This window comes from Patiria miniata, unplaced genomic scaffold, assembly GCF_015706575.1.
Source record: "Patiria miniata isolate m_02_andy unplaced genomic scaffold, ASM1570657v1 HiC_scaffold_20, whole genome shotgun sequence".
Taxonomy (NCBI): domain Eukaryota; kingdom Metazoa; phylum Echinodermata; class Asteroidea; order Valvatida; family Asterinidae; genus Patiria; species Patiria miniata.
This window is the reverse complement of record NW_024037059.1, coordinates 25,361,089-25,380,665: the sequence shown is the minus strand read 5'-3', so window position 1 is coordinate 25,380,665 and position 19,577 is coordinate 25,361,089. Positions and strand designations below refer to the sequence as shown.

Genomic DNA, 19,577 nt, shown 5'->3' with positions numbered 1-19,577 from the left:
ATATAACATGGTTTAAGGGTAGATGGTCGATATTACAGGTATAAGAAGTTGACAAACTAGTTCTTGAGGCAAATGTATGCTATCGAATTCTACCATTTTTTAAAATTTAGGTTAAATAATAACTGATTTCAGAAACGTTAGTATATCAATCACCTCAATCCAGGACTGTGTTTCTTGGGGCAACTCCCCGGCCTCCGAATTCTGCCGGCTGGCCCTTCGCATCAGCCTTGGGGACTGGGCTGGGGACGGCTTCCGTGTGTTTGGGGGTGCGTCACTGCCATCCTCGGGGGGTGTGTCCCACTTGGTGCGGCACAGGGGACAGTTGAGGGGATCGTTCTGCCTCTCGCATTCTGCCGCCCCTGTTTTTGAAAATAGAAGGGCATATTATATTCAAGCGTTGTAACAGAATTGAACGGGTACATAATGTTTAGCATTGGAAGATGAATTATGCTTATAAAGAACATACCCTAAGGCTCTCAAATTTATATACAAATGTACAGAAAATGGACAGTCAATTGTATTGCTATAACGAACGAACATTATACTGAACAATCTTTTGTGGACCTCTGTTTGTAACAGTGAAGTTCTACAGTATTTTAACTGACGCCATGAAATATCTGATTCAAGACACTTCATAACAAATCTCGCATGCGTGTAGTAAATGATCATAGTTTCGAGAAGGATGACATGTAGCTCAATACAGTCATTTATTTGCTGTGTTCCAGAAACTAATTTGGAGTCCATTCCCAAAAATTGATTTGACTCCGCGACGGAACAAAAATCAATTCCAGAAATGTCAGAATCGCTCAAGTCTAATGGGCAGTTGTATACCAACATACAAACAAAACACTGTGCCTTATTCTAACCGCAGTAAAACTAATGTTACTAGATTAAGACAAACACAGACCATCTAATCATTTTGCAGTATAAAAGAAAGAAAAAAAGAATTCCGGATATTCAGAATTTGAAGGTTCATCACCTAATACATCCAGAATTTGTTTGTCTTGCAGGGAATGGTCAACGAAAATTGTGAAAGTATAAACATTTAATCAAGGCTAATGATTTACTATCATACTTACAGATGGCTACACAGTGGTGGTGCAGTCGGTTGCGGCAACCATCTTGGCAGACTACCAGGCTTTCCCCGTCGACCATCTCCAAGAGGCAGATTGGACACAAATCCTCCTCCTTGGTGCTAAGACAACAAAAATACAAATATATTCATTATTAATCATCATTTTGAAAGAAACACTGACCAAACTTTCCATGGACATAATGTCTTCTGCTTTTAACTTTTGGGTTTTTTTATGCTAGAATAATGCTAATTACATTGGTGGCAGAAGGACAAAAAAGGCAAAAATGGAAACAATTTTGGGGCCAGATGTGTGAATATAATGTGAATGCAACATGCCGGTAATTTTGTGAAATTTAAGTTTTCAAAATCAGAACATGAAGTGTTCTCCAAGAAAAAAAATTTCCCCTGAAAAAAACACACACCCACTTTTTATCGAGACAACATTTAAAAAAGGAACTCGTCTTAATAGCTTGGCCAGGTTTTGTGAAAAAGAATTAAGTCGCATTCACAAAGAAATAATGTTAATTTGGCACATTTGTAAAGATTATTAAGTTAGACGATAGTTTATATTATGAAAATAGACCCTAGACTTGATTTCAGTGTAGCTTATCCTACCTCTGGTCGCTACTTGTTGTGCTGTTTAGAGACGTAGTGCAAGTGCTCGTGCTAGTCGTTGTCGTTGCTGAGGCATCGTGGGAAGACTTCCTCTCGTGCTGACTGGTCGATTTGCTGGAGCGTTTCAGACGTTTCTTCTGTCGGGCTTGGTAGTTTTTGAAGAGCGCCTCCACCTGTAAGAATCCAAAATTATTTTTTTTTTAAGAGAAACATTCGATTTGTTGTCTATAAAGTTGGGAACCGAGTTGCATCAAAGCCGCTTCATACTTCATGCGAATCCAAGTTGACGTCGTGAAGCATTCGCTGCAAAATTCGTCAGAGTTGGAATGTGTTCATTTTTTTGCGAATTTGCAGTGCAAAAACTTGCCCTGACGTCACAAATACGCGTTTGCGTTCGCGCCGAGTATAAACTGGCCTCTACTCTGAGCACTGGGCCAGTTTTAATACCAAATTTGGGCACACTGCTATTTCAAGAAGAAAACCACTTCAAATTTAAGTAAATAAGATGTATCCGGTTCGTTAGTGGAGAGTCATCTCAATTCAACCATGATTACTTCACACGGTGTAGCATAGCACGAATGGAACCGGAAGTTAACGCAACTTGAGCGTTTATCCAATGGGCGCTAGTAATCAGTGGTAAGCGCGTGTATGATGTTTATACTAACGAACCGGATGAGGCATGGAACTGGGATTTTAAACCAAAAAAGAGAGGAAATTCCAAGCTTTACACGACTTTACTAAGTGTTTTTCAATTTTCAATGGCATAAGTGAGAAGTGAAAAAAGCAAGAGGAAATCAGATGATCCGAGGAAAATTTGCATGCCTAATATATAAAAAAAACCTAAACAAATTGAAACAAAAGCAAATAAAATCTTTATCATAGAACACAGACATTTCTTCAGACCATCAAATTATTTCATAAATCACAGGAGGAATTTCACAACACAGATATCATACAATAGTTGATATGAATTCAATAAGTTTAAATAGCATAAATAATTCAGACTATCCAAACAAATACAAGTCATGTGTTGTTTTCCAAAGTCAATAACATCTGTGGATTGTTACTCAATAAACACAAACATTTACAATCATTTTTGGAGGAAATGCATTTAAAGTGACTCAAAACGGATATGATGAAACGTTTGAAAATTAAATATGCGCTAAGTGGTGATTATTGATTAATATGAATACTTGTTTGGACATGCCTCATAATTCATGAGCGTTCGGCTCCAAAGAATGGGATCGCCTTCCGGCACCTGTAGGACTCGCAGCATTACAAACAGCACATGTAGGCAGAACGGCCCTTTCGTACAGTTGCAGTTCTGAAAATAAAAACAAACACAATTTACATTACGTCATTTCCTGTCCAACACGTACACATGAGTATGAAGGTAGAGACAAGCTTTTTACAGAAAAACATCATCTTTTGGTAGATACATATTCCTTCTTTTGTAGTCAGATGTAAATTTTGATTTTGGGTATTGCTCTTTTGTTTTCCTCAAAAGCTCTGGACATCACCAAGTATGCAGTACTTATAAAATTTATGTCATAAAAGGGCCCCAAAAACTTCAAGATGAAATTGATTTTTTTTTTGCAAAACAAAACAGACAAATAAACTAGCCAAAACCCAAACCATAAGTTTAATGTAATAGTCAAATATCGTACAAGTAAATTTCTTTGCTTTGAAGTTGTAAATCAATTTTTGAAATCTATAATTGCCATCGATTGTTTTGACAGTAAAACCAGGCTTACGTCAATAAAAGTGATTTTACTAAACAAAACGCATGCCTCACTTTGAAAAAAAAAACATCTGCCAAATAATTTTATTTTATTTTAATGAGTTTTATTTCCTTTGATGAGAACATATTTTGAAATTAATCACTTGGATACACAATGCGTGTAGCACATACAATCTGCAGAAAATTCAACTTTCATTTTGTTTCATTTCTACTCAAAAGCACTGAAAATAGCAATTACCAATCAAACCGACTATCAACTACCCATCAATGATTAATTAAGTTGCGTGCACATCTGCTGACCACAGCGTCAACTCTAAAGCTCTTATCGCTCCAACGGCAACGCATCCTTGTCACCATGGTTACAGGCCAGAAACGCGCTGTGCCTTCACAGAGTCGTTTCCACGACTGCGCTGGTTTACCTAACAACGCAACCGCACCTCATTACAATGCCGCGCTCGAATAACAAACAATTCGCAAAGCAGATGTTCAATTTCGATCCAAGCTCAGAGGGGCATTTTTTAGCTTCCAATTCTCCGGAAATCATCAGTATTTTTTTTTATCATTAATTGATGCCATCAATGTATGAGAGTTTATGACGCTGCTTGGGCGTAGGCGAGCAATGATCGTCATCGTAATCATGATGAATAGGTCAGAAAACACGTCATGAATATATATAAACATAAATATATCTTTTTTATATTATGAGTTATTACAAAACTGCAAATTTTGATTATTCCAAAGCAATGGATATACTATTAAGTCCCCTTTTTAAACGGTTTATGACAATTTCACGTAATTAAAAAGAATTTAGAGAGTTCATAATTACCAACATGTCCTGATTTTTTTAAACATCTATACATACCCCATACTCTTAAAAAAAATTGACTTTTTTTCTCCCAACAAATTTTCAATTTGTATGTTTTGTTTTAATGAAAAAAATCCACAACCCTCTCAAAAGGGACTTTCATTTTGTGCACAAATAACCCGCACTGCAAAGCCAAAGTATTGTCTGGCAGCCAATAATTTGAATTGTGTGAGAAAAAAAAATAATGCAAATTAAAACATCCGTGGATTTTTTTTGTTTCAATGTCTCTTTCAAAAGTGATTAACTTTTATATTGCTAGGAAAATGGCAATTGAAAAACAATTTTATCTTTCGAGATGAAACTGGAAAATGGCACAGGAATGCATCTTATTGTTCATTGTATCTTTTAAATGTGAATGACTTTTATATTGCTAGGAAAATAGCAATTGAAAAAACAAAATCTATTTTTTTTTTCGAGATGAAACCCAAAAGTAGCACAGGAATACACCTTTTTTCTTTTTTTCTTGTAATGGACAGACAAAAACAAAAAGAGAACAAACAAAAAATCGTTGGGTGACATCAAAAACATACACTTGGTATTCATTCAAGTTTTACTTTCCAGAGAAGTTTGCCACATTTCAATGAAATTTCAATGAAAAATTGGTAATGAATGGCCTGATGTCTTGAAGACTAATAATGGGTGAATAGTAGCTTAATTAGAGAATGACTTTCTCTGCGAGTATGGGCTACAACACAAAGACCAGGGTTCTCCCCAGGATTTTTACAAACCTGTGGGGGAAGTTTTGTTGTGATTCACCAACCTGCGAAGCCATGGCGTGGGGTTCGGGGCCCGCTTAAGGGCCCCGAAAAATTTTGAACTTTAGAGGCTCTCTGGTGCATTTTAGAGCAAATCTGGGGAGTCTTTAAGGAAGATTTTTCCTTAAAATTTAGAGGAGATCTTGTGATATTTTTTGTAATTAGAGAAAAAAAAATCAACGTTTTTAACTTAAAAAAAAAAAATCAACATTTCAAAACCTGTGTTAAACCTTCTTGATCTAGAAAGTATGGATTATATTTACAAGCAAGTTTCAAATTAAGAAATTAAGGTGAAGAAAAAAATCACTTTTGCTTCCGACTACATGGCTTTCAAAATAGCGTCGGTAGGTCGGAAAAATTATTTCGCCATTTTTTTGGGCTGCTGATTGAATCATGGAGGAACAAAAACACATGATTGAATGGAGCATATTGAACAAGGAATCATGTAGTTTTGTGCCTGGATTATTTTCCTTTGCACCACGAAAATTATCAAGACTGACCATCAGAAGTGATTAATACGGAAACGTATTACCGCCACACATTTATTATTTTTTTTCACGTACGTACGTGATAGTTTCACGTACGTACGTGATAAGTTTCACGTACGTACGTGATATGTTATAGGTTTCACGTACATACATGATAAGTTTCACGTACGTACGTGATAAGTTTCACGTACGTACGCGATAAGTTTCACGTACGTACGCGATAAGTTTCACGTACGTACGCGATGAGTTTCACGTAAGTACATGAAAACTTTCAGTATATCACATGTTTTACTGCGTGCGTTTAGTTAGTCTTGTTCCCAGACCAAAAGATTCTGGCTATTCCCGATGAATCTTAAGTCCGGTAGCCTCCGGTAATACATTGTATTACAATTTACGTCACGTGACTAAAACGGGAGGAATTCCTCCTTTTCCCTGAAAATTACCGAAGTTTGCCGAATTCGTTTCGTCGACAATCGGATAGCGCCTGAGTATTTCCGAATATAATACAGGTTTAATTAACTGCTAATTGCTTATTAAATTTGTTTAAAATGAGTCGATAATTAATATGCATTGCTTTCACTTAGAAATCTTGAAATTCAACGACGATTTTGTGCATCAAATATAATCGGATCGTATGGGCGAACTTTTTGCTGCGTCATGTACAATTTTGAATTTGACGACATTACTGAGATTCAGTCCAAAACTCTGTCTTCATTCGGCTCCGCCTGCTAACACGAAGCAAGTGATTAACTTAAAAATTTGATCAAAACATTAAAAAGCTAAACGTGATAAAGCGAAATCGGAAACGAAGCCGAGCTTTGAAAAAGGGCCATCAATGTCGTCATGTTTATTTTTAGCCACGGAGGCTGCCTGTCCTAAGATTCATCAGGAATAGTCAGAATCTTTTGGTCTGGGAACAAGACTAACTAAACGCACGCAGTAAAACACGTGATATACTAAAGGTTTTCACGTACGTACGTGAAACTCATCGCGTACATACGTGAAACTTATTATGTACGTACGTGAAACTTATCATGTACGTACGTGAAACTTATCATGTACGTACGTGAAACAGAAAACTTATCATGTACGTACGTGAAACTTATCATGTACGTACGTGAAACTTATCATGTACGTACGTGAAACAGAAAACTTATCATGTACGTACGTGAAACTTATCACGTACGTACGTGAAAAAAATAAATAAATGTGTGGCGGTAATACGTTTCCGTAGATTAAAACTTGCCTCACCTAATTAAAAATATATTTGAGGAGGTTGATTCCACTATGCTTAACGTACATCGATCACGGCCCCTGGCACTGCCAACATTCAGTCTGGCCGGCCGTACATCGCGCAGTATCAGTGTGCATTACTGCACTGTGTACGGCCCTACTGCTTCTAAGAAGCACGCTACGATGTTTCGCCACAAGTTCGAGCTTTGCAATCTCGTCATTTTAATGGAAAATACATACACAGAAAATAAAGATCACGTTCTGTGAATTAATTTGCAGAAATTCTCTTTCTCCATCGATGTTTGTTTGGTGTTTTTACGATCCAACTTCGGCCGACATCATCATCATGTATGCACGCACGAGGCAGTAGTCACTGGTTCCGGTCCTTCATCATAGCATTGATACTCTTAGCACGCGAAGGGAACCAGTGTACCGTGCTGTATGCGCTAATATATAGCTGGCGGTTGACGCGAAAGACCCGTCATCGTGTGCATTTTGATCACGCATGCATCAGAAATGCGGGATTTTTGTCAAGATTTTGCATGTCAAGATGAAATAATGGTGTATGAAACGATTATGTTGTGCATTTTAATGGCTTGTATAATAATTATATTGTGCGTATCGGGGGCTGAAAAATGTGATCGGCATTTTTGTCGGCGTATCGGGCCGCAATTCCAGCGTATCGGGCCGATACGCACGTTTGTACGTGGGGAGAACCCTGAAAGACTATACAAAGTTTCTTCAAATTATTATTTAACCATTGTCACTCGATACCAAAATTTGGACACTTGACTGATTATACAGACAAGGAATACTAGCATATTTTCTCCAGAGTGGCCCATGGCCCTTGAGGTTTTGAGAGCTAACACTTCCTACGATGTCAGTAACTGATTGAAGGACATAGACTATAACACTCGAGAATTTCAGCCATAGACGATACATGATGCATCATCAATGCATGCTACACTGTACACGATGGCTCCATTAAGTGTCGGACAACATTTTATTGAAGTTTTGAATTTTCAAAAATTAGGCACTACAACAAAATTCTTCTGCCCAAACCAATCTTATAATTCTGTTTTGTAAGATTGTGTAGAGAAAAAAGAACACGTGTAGGCCCAGAAATGCATCATAAAAAAAAACCCTGAAAATATTTTCCAAAAAGTTTGTTTTATTAGCTTTTTGATTGTGCTTTGAATAAACATTTGTAAAAAAATGTTAAAAAAATTCTTGCACTAGTTGGACCAATTATGGGTTTCATGAATATTCATGTCTCAAGACGTCTCACCTGTATTTGTCGATGTGTGAGTCTCCACCAATCACAAATTGGATTGCAGATGAATTTTTTATTTTTGTATCATGAATATTCACGTTTTCATTGTGTAATGCCTACCTGTCGGCCAATACTGACTTTGTATTTGTGACTGTGTGAGTCTCCACCAATCACAGTTTGGATTGTGGATTCACAAACCTTGATTATCATGAATATTCACAGATTAATTGTTTATTGCCTACCTGTGAGCCAATGGTGACTTTGTATTTTTTGACTGTGTGAGTCTCCACCAATCACAGTTTGGATTGTGGATTCACAAATCTTCATTATATATTCATGAATATTCACATATTGTTTACTGCTTACCCTTGAGCCAATGGTGACTTTGTATTTTTTGACTGTGTGAGTCTCCACCAATCACAGTTTGGATTGTGGATTCACAAATCTTGATTATATATTCATGAATATTCACATATTGTTTACTGCTTACCCTTGAGCCAATGGTGACTTCGTATTTTTTGACTGTGAGTCTCCACCAATCAGTTTGGATTGTTGATTCACAAATCTTGATTATGAATTCATGAATATTCATATATACCGGGTATGTTCATTGTAATGCCTACCTGTGGGCCAATGGTGACCTTGTATTTGTGACTGGGCGAGTCTCCACCAATCACAAACGAGTTGGGTCCACTCTGCTGCAGGAGGTACAGCCTAGCGTGCAGTGCCCTCTCAACTCTCTTCTGGAGAATCTCCTCCGCTATGGCGATGCTGATCTCCCCCTGGGGGAGGGGCTTCGCTTCAGGGAGGGGGAGGGGCTTCGCTTCAGTGAAGAGAAAGGCGGGGAAGGAGGTCGCGAATTCTGAAAAACAGATGGTCAGGGTATTCTAAGGTTTTTCTTTCTCTTTTAAATACAGCCTTATCATGCTGTACATTGGGATGCTGAACAGATTTTTTTTTGTGGTTTTGCTTTCATGAGCTTGTTTTAAATAAATTTGTGAAGATAATACTTACCACTGGGGATATTCTTGATCTGTGTCTGGCTATCCTTGGAGAAGTCGGGGAACCAGACCGGCAAACAACCTGCGTTAAAATCACACAAACCATTTGAGAAATTCATCTGTTACAATCTCGGCACATGTTTTTTCCACAAGGGGTTCTGGGAGGGCCCACCCTGCTAAACTTTTATGCTGTCCGCTACAGTTTAGCTGCCCTGTTCTCATTTTTACCGCCATCTATATTTTACAGCATTCACTTCACACTTTCGCTTACAGCAAAAAAGAATTTCACTTCGTGTCCGGTTGCTAAGTAAAATACAGAAAACACAGACAGATATTATATTATTATTACCAGTTATGCTCCCCTTATATTTCCATTTTCCTTCAATTTTGGCTATTTGCAAATTTCTTTGACAATTTTGAATAATTACTGGATTCTAAGAATATATCGAAGCTGTTTTCTTACAACGAAATAGCTACAGAGCTTGTTAATAATGTGACATTGGTTTTCCGTATATCCCTTCATACATAAACCAAATATTGTTTCATTTTGATTTCAACGATATCAAAGCCCTGTGCTCGGTGCGGACAATAAGTCCGGTCTTAAAATTCTACGGAGTGAATCTCACATGAATCACGGGTGGGTCGGCCTTGGTGATTCAGCCCGAAATTGCGTCAAATTCCCAGGCACGCGACAGAATGTTGCGTCATTGAGTATGACAGACCTTCTACATGAAACACTTTTACGGCTGAACATTTGCGAACATGAATCACTAAAGACAATACCGAATGAATCATAACATTGCCTCTAAACAGACATTAAATTTGTGAGTGCATTTATAAGCGTAAGTTTTTTTTTGGGGGGGGGGGGTGGGGCGTAAGGTACATGACGGTAATTTCTCTAAACAATTTGATCAATGCGAAAGTGTCCATGAAGCATATATATCCACCCGCCCAATTGTAATTAAATTGCAACGACGGGAAACTCCCAGGGTCGCATTAATTACAAAGACACTGCGATACCATATCGTTTGATTACAAGCTGGAGGTCTGATGGAGATCTATCTAACGGCATGGGAAATCTCGTTATCAGACATTTCAAATTATCACAATGCTTGGTCAATTTACACTCAATTTTAATGTTAAAACTGTACAATGTTCAGTTGTGTTGGTTGCATGGTGCTAAATTTATGTAAATTAGACTTTGATTCTGCTTGACGAGAATAATAGGCTACACCAATTTGTGCTGGTCTCAGAGGGCCAGCCGAGAGTCCTCTGACTCACTGACTGACTAGCCGGGCAGTGCTATCATATAGGATAACCCTGTAATGCCAATGAATGGGTTAAACCCAGTCAGTCTAAACTGATGCATAAAGAGACTTCTGCATCAAATGAAAAGAATATTGTGTGTGCTGGGATCAGCATTAATTACTAGGCTACACCAATTTGTGCTGGTCTCAGAGGGCCAGCCGAGAGTCCTCTGACTCACTGACTGACTAGCCGGGCAGTGCTATCATATAGGATAACCCTGTAATGCCAATGAATGGGTTAAACCCAGTCAGTCTAAACTGATGCATAAAGAGACTTCTGCATCAAATGAAAAGAATATTGTGTGTGCTGGGATCAGCATTAATTACTAGGTGTGCCGTGTGTTGTTTAAATTTATGTGAAATGTAAAATGTTATTATTTATACTTTTTTTAATTGTTTTGTGTGTTTAAAGCTCAAAAATCCATAATCTTGAATTTCAAAAAACAATATTGGAATACTTAAAACTGTATTAGTTTTCTTTAATTTACGATTTCACAATGCGCAAAATGTTCATTCTAAGCCTCCATGGTTCTAGGAAAAAAAGAAGCAATACGCGCCCATCCCTGAAGCCTAATTAAGAATTCCGTAACCTTGGTTTATCTCGTGTTTGCATTGGAGCGGAAAAAAAATCAAAAGATGCAGATTGCTCGTCAACCAGATGAAATGATAGGCGTGTTGTACAAGAGTCAGTTACCACGGTAACAGTCTGTTTTGCTGGTGACGTAGGCATCTGCCTGGTAACGACGCATTCTGGTCATCTGTGGACTGCCTCTTTGCTATGGTTACCGTGTGTACATACAACACTTCCACAGCATGTGACAGATGGGTGTACGAGAATTTGTTTGTTATTTTGTGTGTGTAAAAAATTTTGTGTGTGTGTGTATCATTCTCATTTTTTTTTTCTTTTTTTAATAAAAGTCCTTTTTGCCTGACTGATGTGATGATCTTGCAATAGATGTTCTCATTTTAAGGTAGTTCTTTCCTCAATGCATTTTAAAGGGCCCAATGCAATGTAATTTTTTTAGTGCAATCCTTGAAAATACACCTTTGTGTCCCATTTTACCTTATTTTCAACTTTCGTTTTGGCATTTTCAAGGGTATTTTGGTGCCTTTTTGGTTTTTATGCTAATGCGGCTTTCCACATTCATGAGCAAAACTGTGATGTCACTCCGGGCAGAAACCTCAATGTTACAGCTATTTCAGCACAAAAAGTTGTTAGAGTATTGGATATTTTGCTGTCGTAAATTTGCTTTTCTTTGGTGATTCGTTGTTGTGTCAGTACATGGCAGTAAGCCAATGAGCAAACCTTTCTCACAAATGTATTCAATGAGCAAATGTTGGGTTCACAATTTGAACAGAAAACCCACTACACTGAACAGTGTCTTCCTGAAATGACATCATAGCAACAGCGCCCTCAGTTGTCCGGACAAGCATAAAATTTTAAATCATCGTTAACTTTATCTACATTCACCAACAAATTGAAAAATCAATTGCGTATAACTCTTATAACGTCTGATGAATAATTCTTTTACTGCTGCTTGCTATGTTCCTGTTTGTCCCTGCGTTTTGTCCCTATTCGTTACTTGTATTGTAATCGTATTTGCCCACAGGTTGGGGTACAAAAGCTATGCTTCACCCTAGTATACCTAACGTTGTTCGAGTATGTATTTTGTTGATTTATGATAAATGTTGGTTTGAATTTAATTTATATCCAACATAATACATGTAATTATAACATTAATTTTGTATATGAGGAACAACGTTGAATAAATATCTAGCAAATTGAAAATTGTACATGTACATGTACATTGTGAATGCACACTATCCAATTATACATGTTCTTGGAACACAAATATTTCACAAGCACAAGTACTGCGTCAAAATGTTGCATAAGACAACTTCTGTATCAAATAGTATTACAGTAATACAAGATATTTACACTTGAAGACCTTTACAATTTTGGGCATCTACAAATAACCACAGCAGGTGCACGCATAGCCCAGCATTGTTTGCCTTGAACATGATAGCGATACGCTCTTCAAACACTAACAAAAACCGGCTGATAAAAATTTCCCGCCAAAATCGAGGTGGCTATTGTGACGTCACCGCTCGCACACAGCAATCAGTCACTCGTGACAAACCGCGGCGAGGCGAGTGGGCCGTTTCACACAAAAGCTCGTCAATGCGTGTTATACACGCCGAGCACACACGTGCGCTTTTCAAATGGTGAGTGCCTTTGGCCATGCAACAACCGACCTGAACTGAGTCATATTGGAGTTTGTACATGCGGAAACAATAAGAACTTGAATCGACCCTGAAGTGTATTTAAGTTAGATCTTATTTGTAATGATCGGCTGGTGTTAATAGGCGGGGTGAGGACCTTTAAACCCATGAATAACATTTCAGTCACAATTTTGTTTATAAATTGGAAATATTTGAAATGTAAATATCAAAGAATATTCCAGATGATGACAAGTGATGATGTCATGAATGGATTTCATTTCATAAATTTCTTAAAAGTAATGATGATCTTAAAATCAAATTAGTTTTATTCCAAAGTACACTTTATGAATGAAAACATTTTTCTCAAAAATTAATGGCAGTTTCATGAAATTCATAAATGTAAACAAAAAAATTAAAATACATGTAGTCTGAGATCCGTGGAATCTTTTGGAATTTTTTAATTTCAAAAGCGTATTTTGAAATAAAATCTACCAGTACATTTGATTTTTAAGATCAGCATTACTTTAAGAATCTAGATTGTATTTGTTAAATTACCTGCTAGTACATGTTTACAGGGGAAAAAAGGCACCGATTTTGGACTTTGTACATGTAATTTCCACAATAGATAGCCAAATGGCAAAGCTAACCAATTGAAACCTGCCCATTCATAACAAACAGGTTGGCTAACTTTGTCCTGTGTAAGCTGCTTTGTAAACTGCAATTATCGCTATCTTTAGCTGCACAGAATCTCATGAATTCAGTAAGCACAGATTTTGATAATATGTTTGAACAAGCAATCTTTTGGCCGATAACGTTTGAATTTTTTAACGGTTATTTGTTTGTTTGCATTGAATGACTTTCCTTAATATTTGAGTCAAATCACAGGCGTGTGATGAATAACCATGCATAAATGCATTTCTCAAAGTTGATTTAATCATTGCGTTACACAAATATGAAACTATACAGATTCATAAGCATACACCTGACAGCAGCACACAAAAAATACACTTTAAAAATCTGCAAATTATTTTAAAACAAAATTACCTGTTGGGCAAAGACAGACTCTGGTGTCTGTCTGGGTGAAGGAGAACGTTTCGTTCGGAGAGTCGAGGGTCTTTTAGCAACATCAACCTTGGACCCAGACGACGCACCCGAACTTATTTGGCGGGATGAAGGGGAAGGAGGTCTTACAACCTGGGGAGGAGGGAAAAAAATATCAACAAATAAAAATAAATATAATATCCAACTTTTTATTTCAGTTTTAAACTGTTCCATCTTGGCCTGCAAATTATTTTTTCGAATGATAAATCAAACAAAAATGTTGGGGAAGAGTTTTGATTAATCTATTCATTAATTAATACAACAATTTCATCAAATACAATGTACCAATAATTGTAGCGTATTTCTTGCCTAACGTTGAAACTTTAGTTTGTATTTTCTTGACCATCTTGATTTTGATAATTTTTTGAAATGTCCACTATATCAGCTTCAGTTTGAAAAGAATTAAAAATACTGAACACGACAATAATTCCAAGTAAACAATTCAGGTTATTCCAATTCAAAACTCACCATAGGTCCCCTGCCCCGTTGCTTTTCTTCTCCGTCTTTTTTCCCAGAAGGCATCGCTCTCAGCCGTTCCCTGATTCGCTGTTTCTCCAACGGGTCTTCCATCTTAGCCATCCACTTATCCTTTTCGATCATCCTGTGAAAGCAAAAAGATGAAACCTTTCCAAATTTTAACAATTTACAGCTTTAAGAAATTTGGCATTTGAAAGCACTGTATGTAAAAAAGTGTTCACTTGTAAAATACATGTAGATTAACATGGAAGTGTATTAGTGTACCTTACTATCTGCTTCACTTTGAAGTGAAACTTTACCGACGTCGCAACCATGATCTTTTTTACTCTTACGTGTACACTGGCATATTCAGAAATGCCTCGAGAAAATAAGATCTTGAGGCTATATAAGCACCCAACCACCATTCTGGAACTGTGGCTCCCAACACAACCCAACTAAATATGGGAGCTTATAAGTAATTTTATTTTTGAATGAATCACACAATGAAAATATGACCGAAAAAGGACACGTGTGCACTAATGACATCATCGCAAGAAACCCTTCGTTAACAGCCACGATACTGTTATGCTGTAAAAAATGCCGTCATCATAACAACACGAGTTTGAGAACCACAACTTGAAAATGACCACAAACTTTTTGTTATTGTTTTGAAATATTAATGAACTTACCTTACTTGAAGTTCACGAAGTAAAGATCTTGTATTCATATTTAGCCCTAGTTTACACTGAACTTTCTGAGTATGACAGGCTTTTCTCTCTTAACTAAGGTATGAGATGTTCCTTGACTATACTGTACGTGAACGACGTTACTGTAATGACATGGCAAGAGTCGACATGTCTACCCAAGTACCCATGTACATGTACTACGTCAGCAGGAACAAGTCACTTCCTATTTGTGCAGAACTGCACAACTTTGGTTGAGGCCATCCATGGTGCAGACTAATTTTGTCAACAGGAAATTTCATAACTGACACGTCATTCGCGTGGGATAAAAACAATATTAACGTTTATAAACAGGGACAGTGTGCGCAGAAAAAAACAGTCCTGTTGCAAAACTCAGTGTCCCTTATTAATGAAATTAATAATTAGGCACATGCTGTATTTTTTAAGTGTTCTTCCAATTGGCCTTAATTAGTTTCTGTTTTTATAAACACTGACCAGCTTAAAATTTGAACAAAAGGAACAAGAACTATAGCGACTTCACTTCATCTCCCGTGAAATATATTCGGAAAAAAATGTTGCAACTTAAAGCCACTTTTATCTTCATATATCATCTCAATGAAGGTCATTCATTGCAAAAATGATAAGACATGAATCTGGGACTGAAAAACATTTTGAATTTTGTTAGGAAATTCTTAGAAAATTTTCTTGACTCTCCATAGACTTTGTACACAATCGTGGAAGTGGCGTCAGGTTGATACATTTTTCCCATATATTTTTCCAAATCCAAGAAATAAGTTAAAATTTCAATTAATTATGACAATAACTAACGATATTTCTAAACCGTTTTCTTATGAAGAAACTGAAATGCAGATAGGCCATTAAACAAAAATGTTATATGGTTATTCAAAGGTCAATATTTGCTACTACTTCATACTTGTGCCACAATTTGAAAATTGTGTACAGTCAATTGACCGGTTCCGCAAATTGACCAGTTCCGCAATTTCGGAAAACTAGCTCTCGTTTTCAGGAAGACGAAAACGCCAAGGACTTAAACTTTGGTATCGATGGAAAGGTTATTCCATCTACTTTTCAAAAATGGTTTTAGTTTAAGGATACTCACTTACATTTAAAAATAAATCCCCTACGACCGTCACTTGCCGTTAACGAACTGCCGAAATGGAACGCGCACGGAAGCGTGATTTCATGTTTGTCGGCCTGCTACACGATTGTTCAGGGGAATTAAATCATGGCGATTGATGCAACTTGTTCGGAAATTATTCATTATTCCACCATACAAATATAAGATTTGAAGTCTTTGAATTTTTTTTTCTATACCCACCAGAGTAACTGCTGGTCGTTTGGCCGGTTCCGCAAACGCATTCATACTGCCTATACAATACACTGGCCATGGTGTGACTGTATTAACCAGTGCTGCTATTGACAAGTATTGATGATGACGGCCCCCTAGCGCGGTGCACTTTATTTATTTTGGCATGAATCTTTTTTTTTTTACAACTTACAAAGAAATTGAGAATTTCTATTAATCCTTGTTTAAAAATGTCGAATTTGATGATCATTTCTGGGTGTTCAGTGCAAAAAATTGAAAACTAAATTGAAACAAAATGATTTTGTTTCTGTCCAGCTTCCGGACAGTACTGAAGGTTTTGGATAAAAAAAATTTGGACTTCAAAATTTAAAATCTTTCTTAATACTTCCCACTAAACGCTTTTCCTTTGCTCTAAAAAAATTCACCCCATACTTGATGTTGAAGCGGTTGTGCCTAAGGGGTTTGAATCCATTTTAGAGTTACAACTCTCCACATCCAGGGTGCATGAGTCAGCCCAGGCTAGGAGGTGAGGTTTGTGGGGACCAATTAAGAATAGTGCATAATAATATGTTTCTAACCCAAAGGACATTTCCAGTAATTTAGTAAATTTAAAATTATCCTTTTTCGGTGGGTTCTAACCTTACTCTTTACCCTTTTAAACAAAAAGAAAAATAGGTCCACTAATATTTCATAATGAACACCAGTCTCTCGTCAGTACAGAGACACAAATTTTGATTGTTTTCTTGGAGCACAAAATTTGTCAAATACTATAAACCATTTCTCATTTTTGTTTCAATTGGTCATAAACTAAACGTTTTATATAAAATTTCTTTTTCATACAGACAATGCCAAAGACAAAGAAGAAGATTACGCCAGCCTCCTGATAGGCCATAAGAGGCCATCAGCACATCTTTTTCAGTTTTACCTGTGAAGGTCAAGAAGAAGTTGAATATTATAGTGAAAGTACATGTAGCTGTGTGTCTTCATCACCATTTCTTTGAATTAATTTATTTATGTGACAAGTTTTTTTGTATAGTGCTAGCTTCTGGAGTGCTTAAATTATTTCTGTATAACAATTAAACAGACATGCAGGTGTCATAAAGGCAATAAATTTAAAGGCGTTACATACATTTTTATTAACCAGTACATGTGAAAGAGAAGTGAGGTGTTTGAAAAACTATGCTACTTTGCAGGAAAAACTCACAGAACATGTCTATTTCTGTGATTCATCACCATTTATTTATATGACACGTATATTTTTGGATTTAAAGCATGCAGGTATCACATGTCAATATATTGAAAGGGTTATCGAGATACACGTGATGAATGTGTTGACATTTTCTTTTAAGAGCATCACCGAACAGTAGATGAGGTTTGCTAATACAGTTGCCAAGCATGATACATGTACATAGTTAATATGTGCAACAACGTATGAGGAGTAACTGAACATTATAATTAGAAATTGCCATTGCTATGAAACATCCATAGGATTTATGACATTTTTAACAACTTGTTTTAATTTGTTTGTGAAATTTAATTTGAATGTGAAACAATATGTGCATGTATGTGGCCTGTATGTATCTGGCCTGCTGAGGCCTGTTCCCCCTCCCCTCCCGGCCCCCGGGTTCCCCCTACTGGATGTTGGTGCACACAAAATTAAGCATATTGTGTTGTTACCCTGAACAAATTGAAACACTCCCCCCCCCCCTCCCCCCCCCCCCCACAAAAAAAGTAAAATAAAAAAAAAGGAGGAGGGAATAAACAAAAGTAAATAAATAATAATAATTAAATAAACAAATAATATTAATAAACAGTGCTCCCCTGCAGACAATGATTCAGTTCCAATTCATCCAGCCATGCAGTCACTTCCTTAAGTGTCATAGGAATTAAAAATGATCCTGGAGAAAATATTAATTCAAATTCATAAATAGCTGGTCTATGCTTATGTGAGAAAAAACAACCAACTGGAGCAATTCGGTACAAGGTTTGTGTCTGGTTCTATCCAACGTTAGAGTGTGTCTAAATAAAAATAAGACAACAAAAAAGCAAAATGTTAGTGATTGCAAGATGATAGACAGAATGCACAAAAAGCAAGAAAGTCATTTAATTGGATTGAAGCAAGTCAAATAATTATAACGTAAAAAAAATCCAACGAACCATAACATTTTCATGGAGTTCCATTTTGTAAATTTGGACGCATTATAATGTGCAGACCTTGGCTCATGCACAGGGAAATATAATCCATATCTTTTCTTGGCAGGTTTGGGGGCAAAAACGATCTAGATTTGGCCAGTAAACAAGGAATATTTTCAGTCCAGTCTCGCAGAGGGCGCCGTTTGCGAAACCGGAAAACATTTGCGGAACCGGTCAAAGCACCGACCTCTACAAAATGTCCTGGCAAATTTCTCTTTCAAACGATCACAGAAAACTATTCATATCATGAAGTAGGTGAGTAATTTGCGCATATTTATAGATAGGTAGCTTCCCGAGAAAGCGCGTTTTTTCGCCACAAGACGCTTCAGACGATTTGCGATTGCGGAACCGGTCAAACGACTGTACAATGGAAAATTTTCTTTTAAGAATTTAATTAGGCAATCTTTTTTATCTTGCTCAATTTTGCATGTCTTACGGCTTTGTTGAGGTTTAATGTTTACAAAATAAAATGTTCAATTAGTTTAAAAGAAAAGAACCACAGTACTGACAAAACCAATTTGACTGAGTTTATTACCCATTTAAGTTAGAGCATCCACCACCACCGCCACCGCCAGCCCCTGGCCCAGCGCCCACGGACTTGTTTACCTCGCCGGATGACGCAACTGATTGCCCCGCACAAGGTGCCGCCCTCGCCCCGTTGTCACCGCTGCAGCCCTTCGGTGACTGGTCCCGTTTCGTTCGCGGTCGACTTTTGCTCAACTCCGGTGAAGGATCGCGACTTGAAATCCCTCGTTTTGACCTGGCTCCTCTGGTTTCCATTCAAGAGATGACCAAGCAGCTGAACAAACTTAAACCTGGTCCAAAAATGTGTTAAAACAAAAGTTCCTGTGGTGTCCAAAAAAAAATAATTCCAAAGCGTCGCAGCACCAAGGCAACGTGCCCACCCCCACGGGCTGAGCACCTCAATTTACCGAGACGGTCGTCGAGAAATCCTCGGTCGAATTTATCTTATCCTAGGTGATCATTTGGAAATCAAGCAGATCGGCCGTCCAGGCAAGTCAAAGTAACGCCTACGACAATTCCACAAACCGCAATTACATCCGCTGAAAAGTAATCCACAGTGATTTTCCCGAGGTGGTTTACTACAGACTTCCTACTGCTTTTCACTCCACTCGTGTTTTAAATTTAGGAATGTGGTTTTTGCATGTGTTTGCCGCCGTTGGACGTTAACAAAAGCGATGAATGACATCACCTGCTATTTTTAGCTTACAATTTTTGGC

General features: G+C 37.3%; 1 protein-coding gene across 1 annotated transcript in view; it reads right to left on the bottom strand.

Moving 5' to 3' along the window:
- The window catches only part of LOC119728312 (mitogen-activated protein kinase kinase kinase 1-like), a 28,938-nt gene extending 9,423 nt beyond the window's left edge, over positions 1 to 19,515 (bottom strand). Inside the window, 10 exon segments of the mRNA XM_038200501.1 lie at positions 154 to 359; positions 1,080 to 1,195; positions 1,691 to 1,863; positions 2,898 to 3,014; positions 8,669 to 8,835; positions 8,838 to 8,907; positions 9,060 to 9,128; positions 13,621 to 13,770; positions 14,146 to 14,278; positions 18,872 to 19,515. Coding sequence (XP_038056429.1) covers positions 154 to 359; positions 1,080 to 1,195; positions 1,691 to 1,863; positions 2,898 to 3,014; positions 8,669 to 8,835; positions 8,838 to 8,907; positions 9,060 to 9,128; positions 13,621 to 13,770; positions 14,146 to 14,278; positions 18,872 to 19,116 — 1,446 coding nt within the window. The 5' untranslated portion in view covers positions 19,117 to 19,515.
- Positions 19,516 to 19,577: the final 62 nt, after the last annotated feature.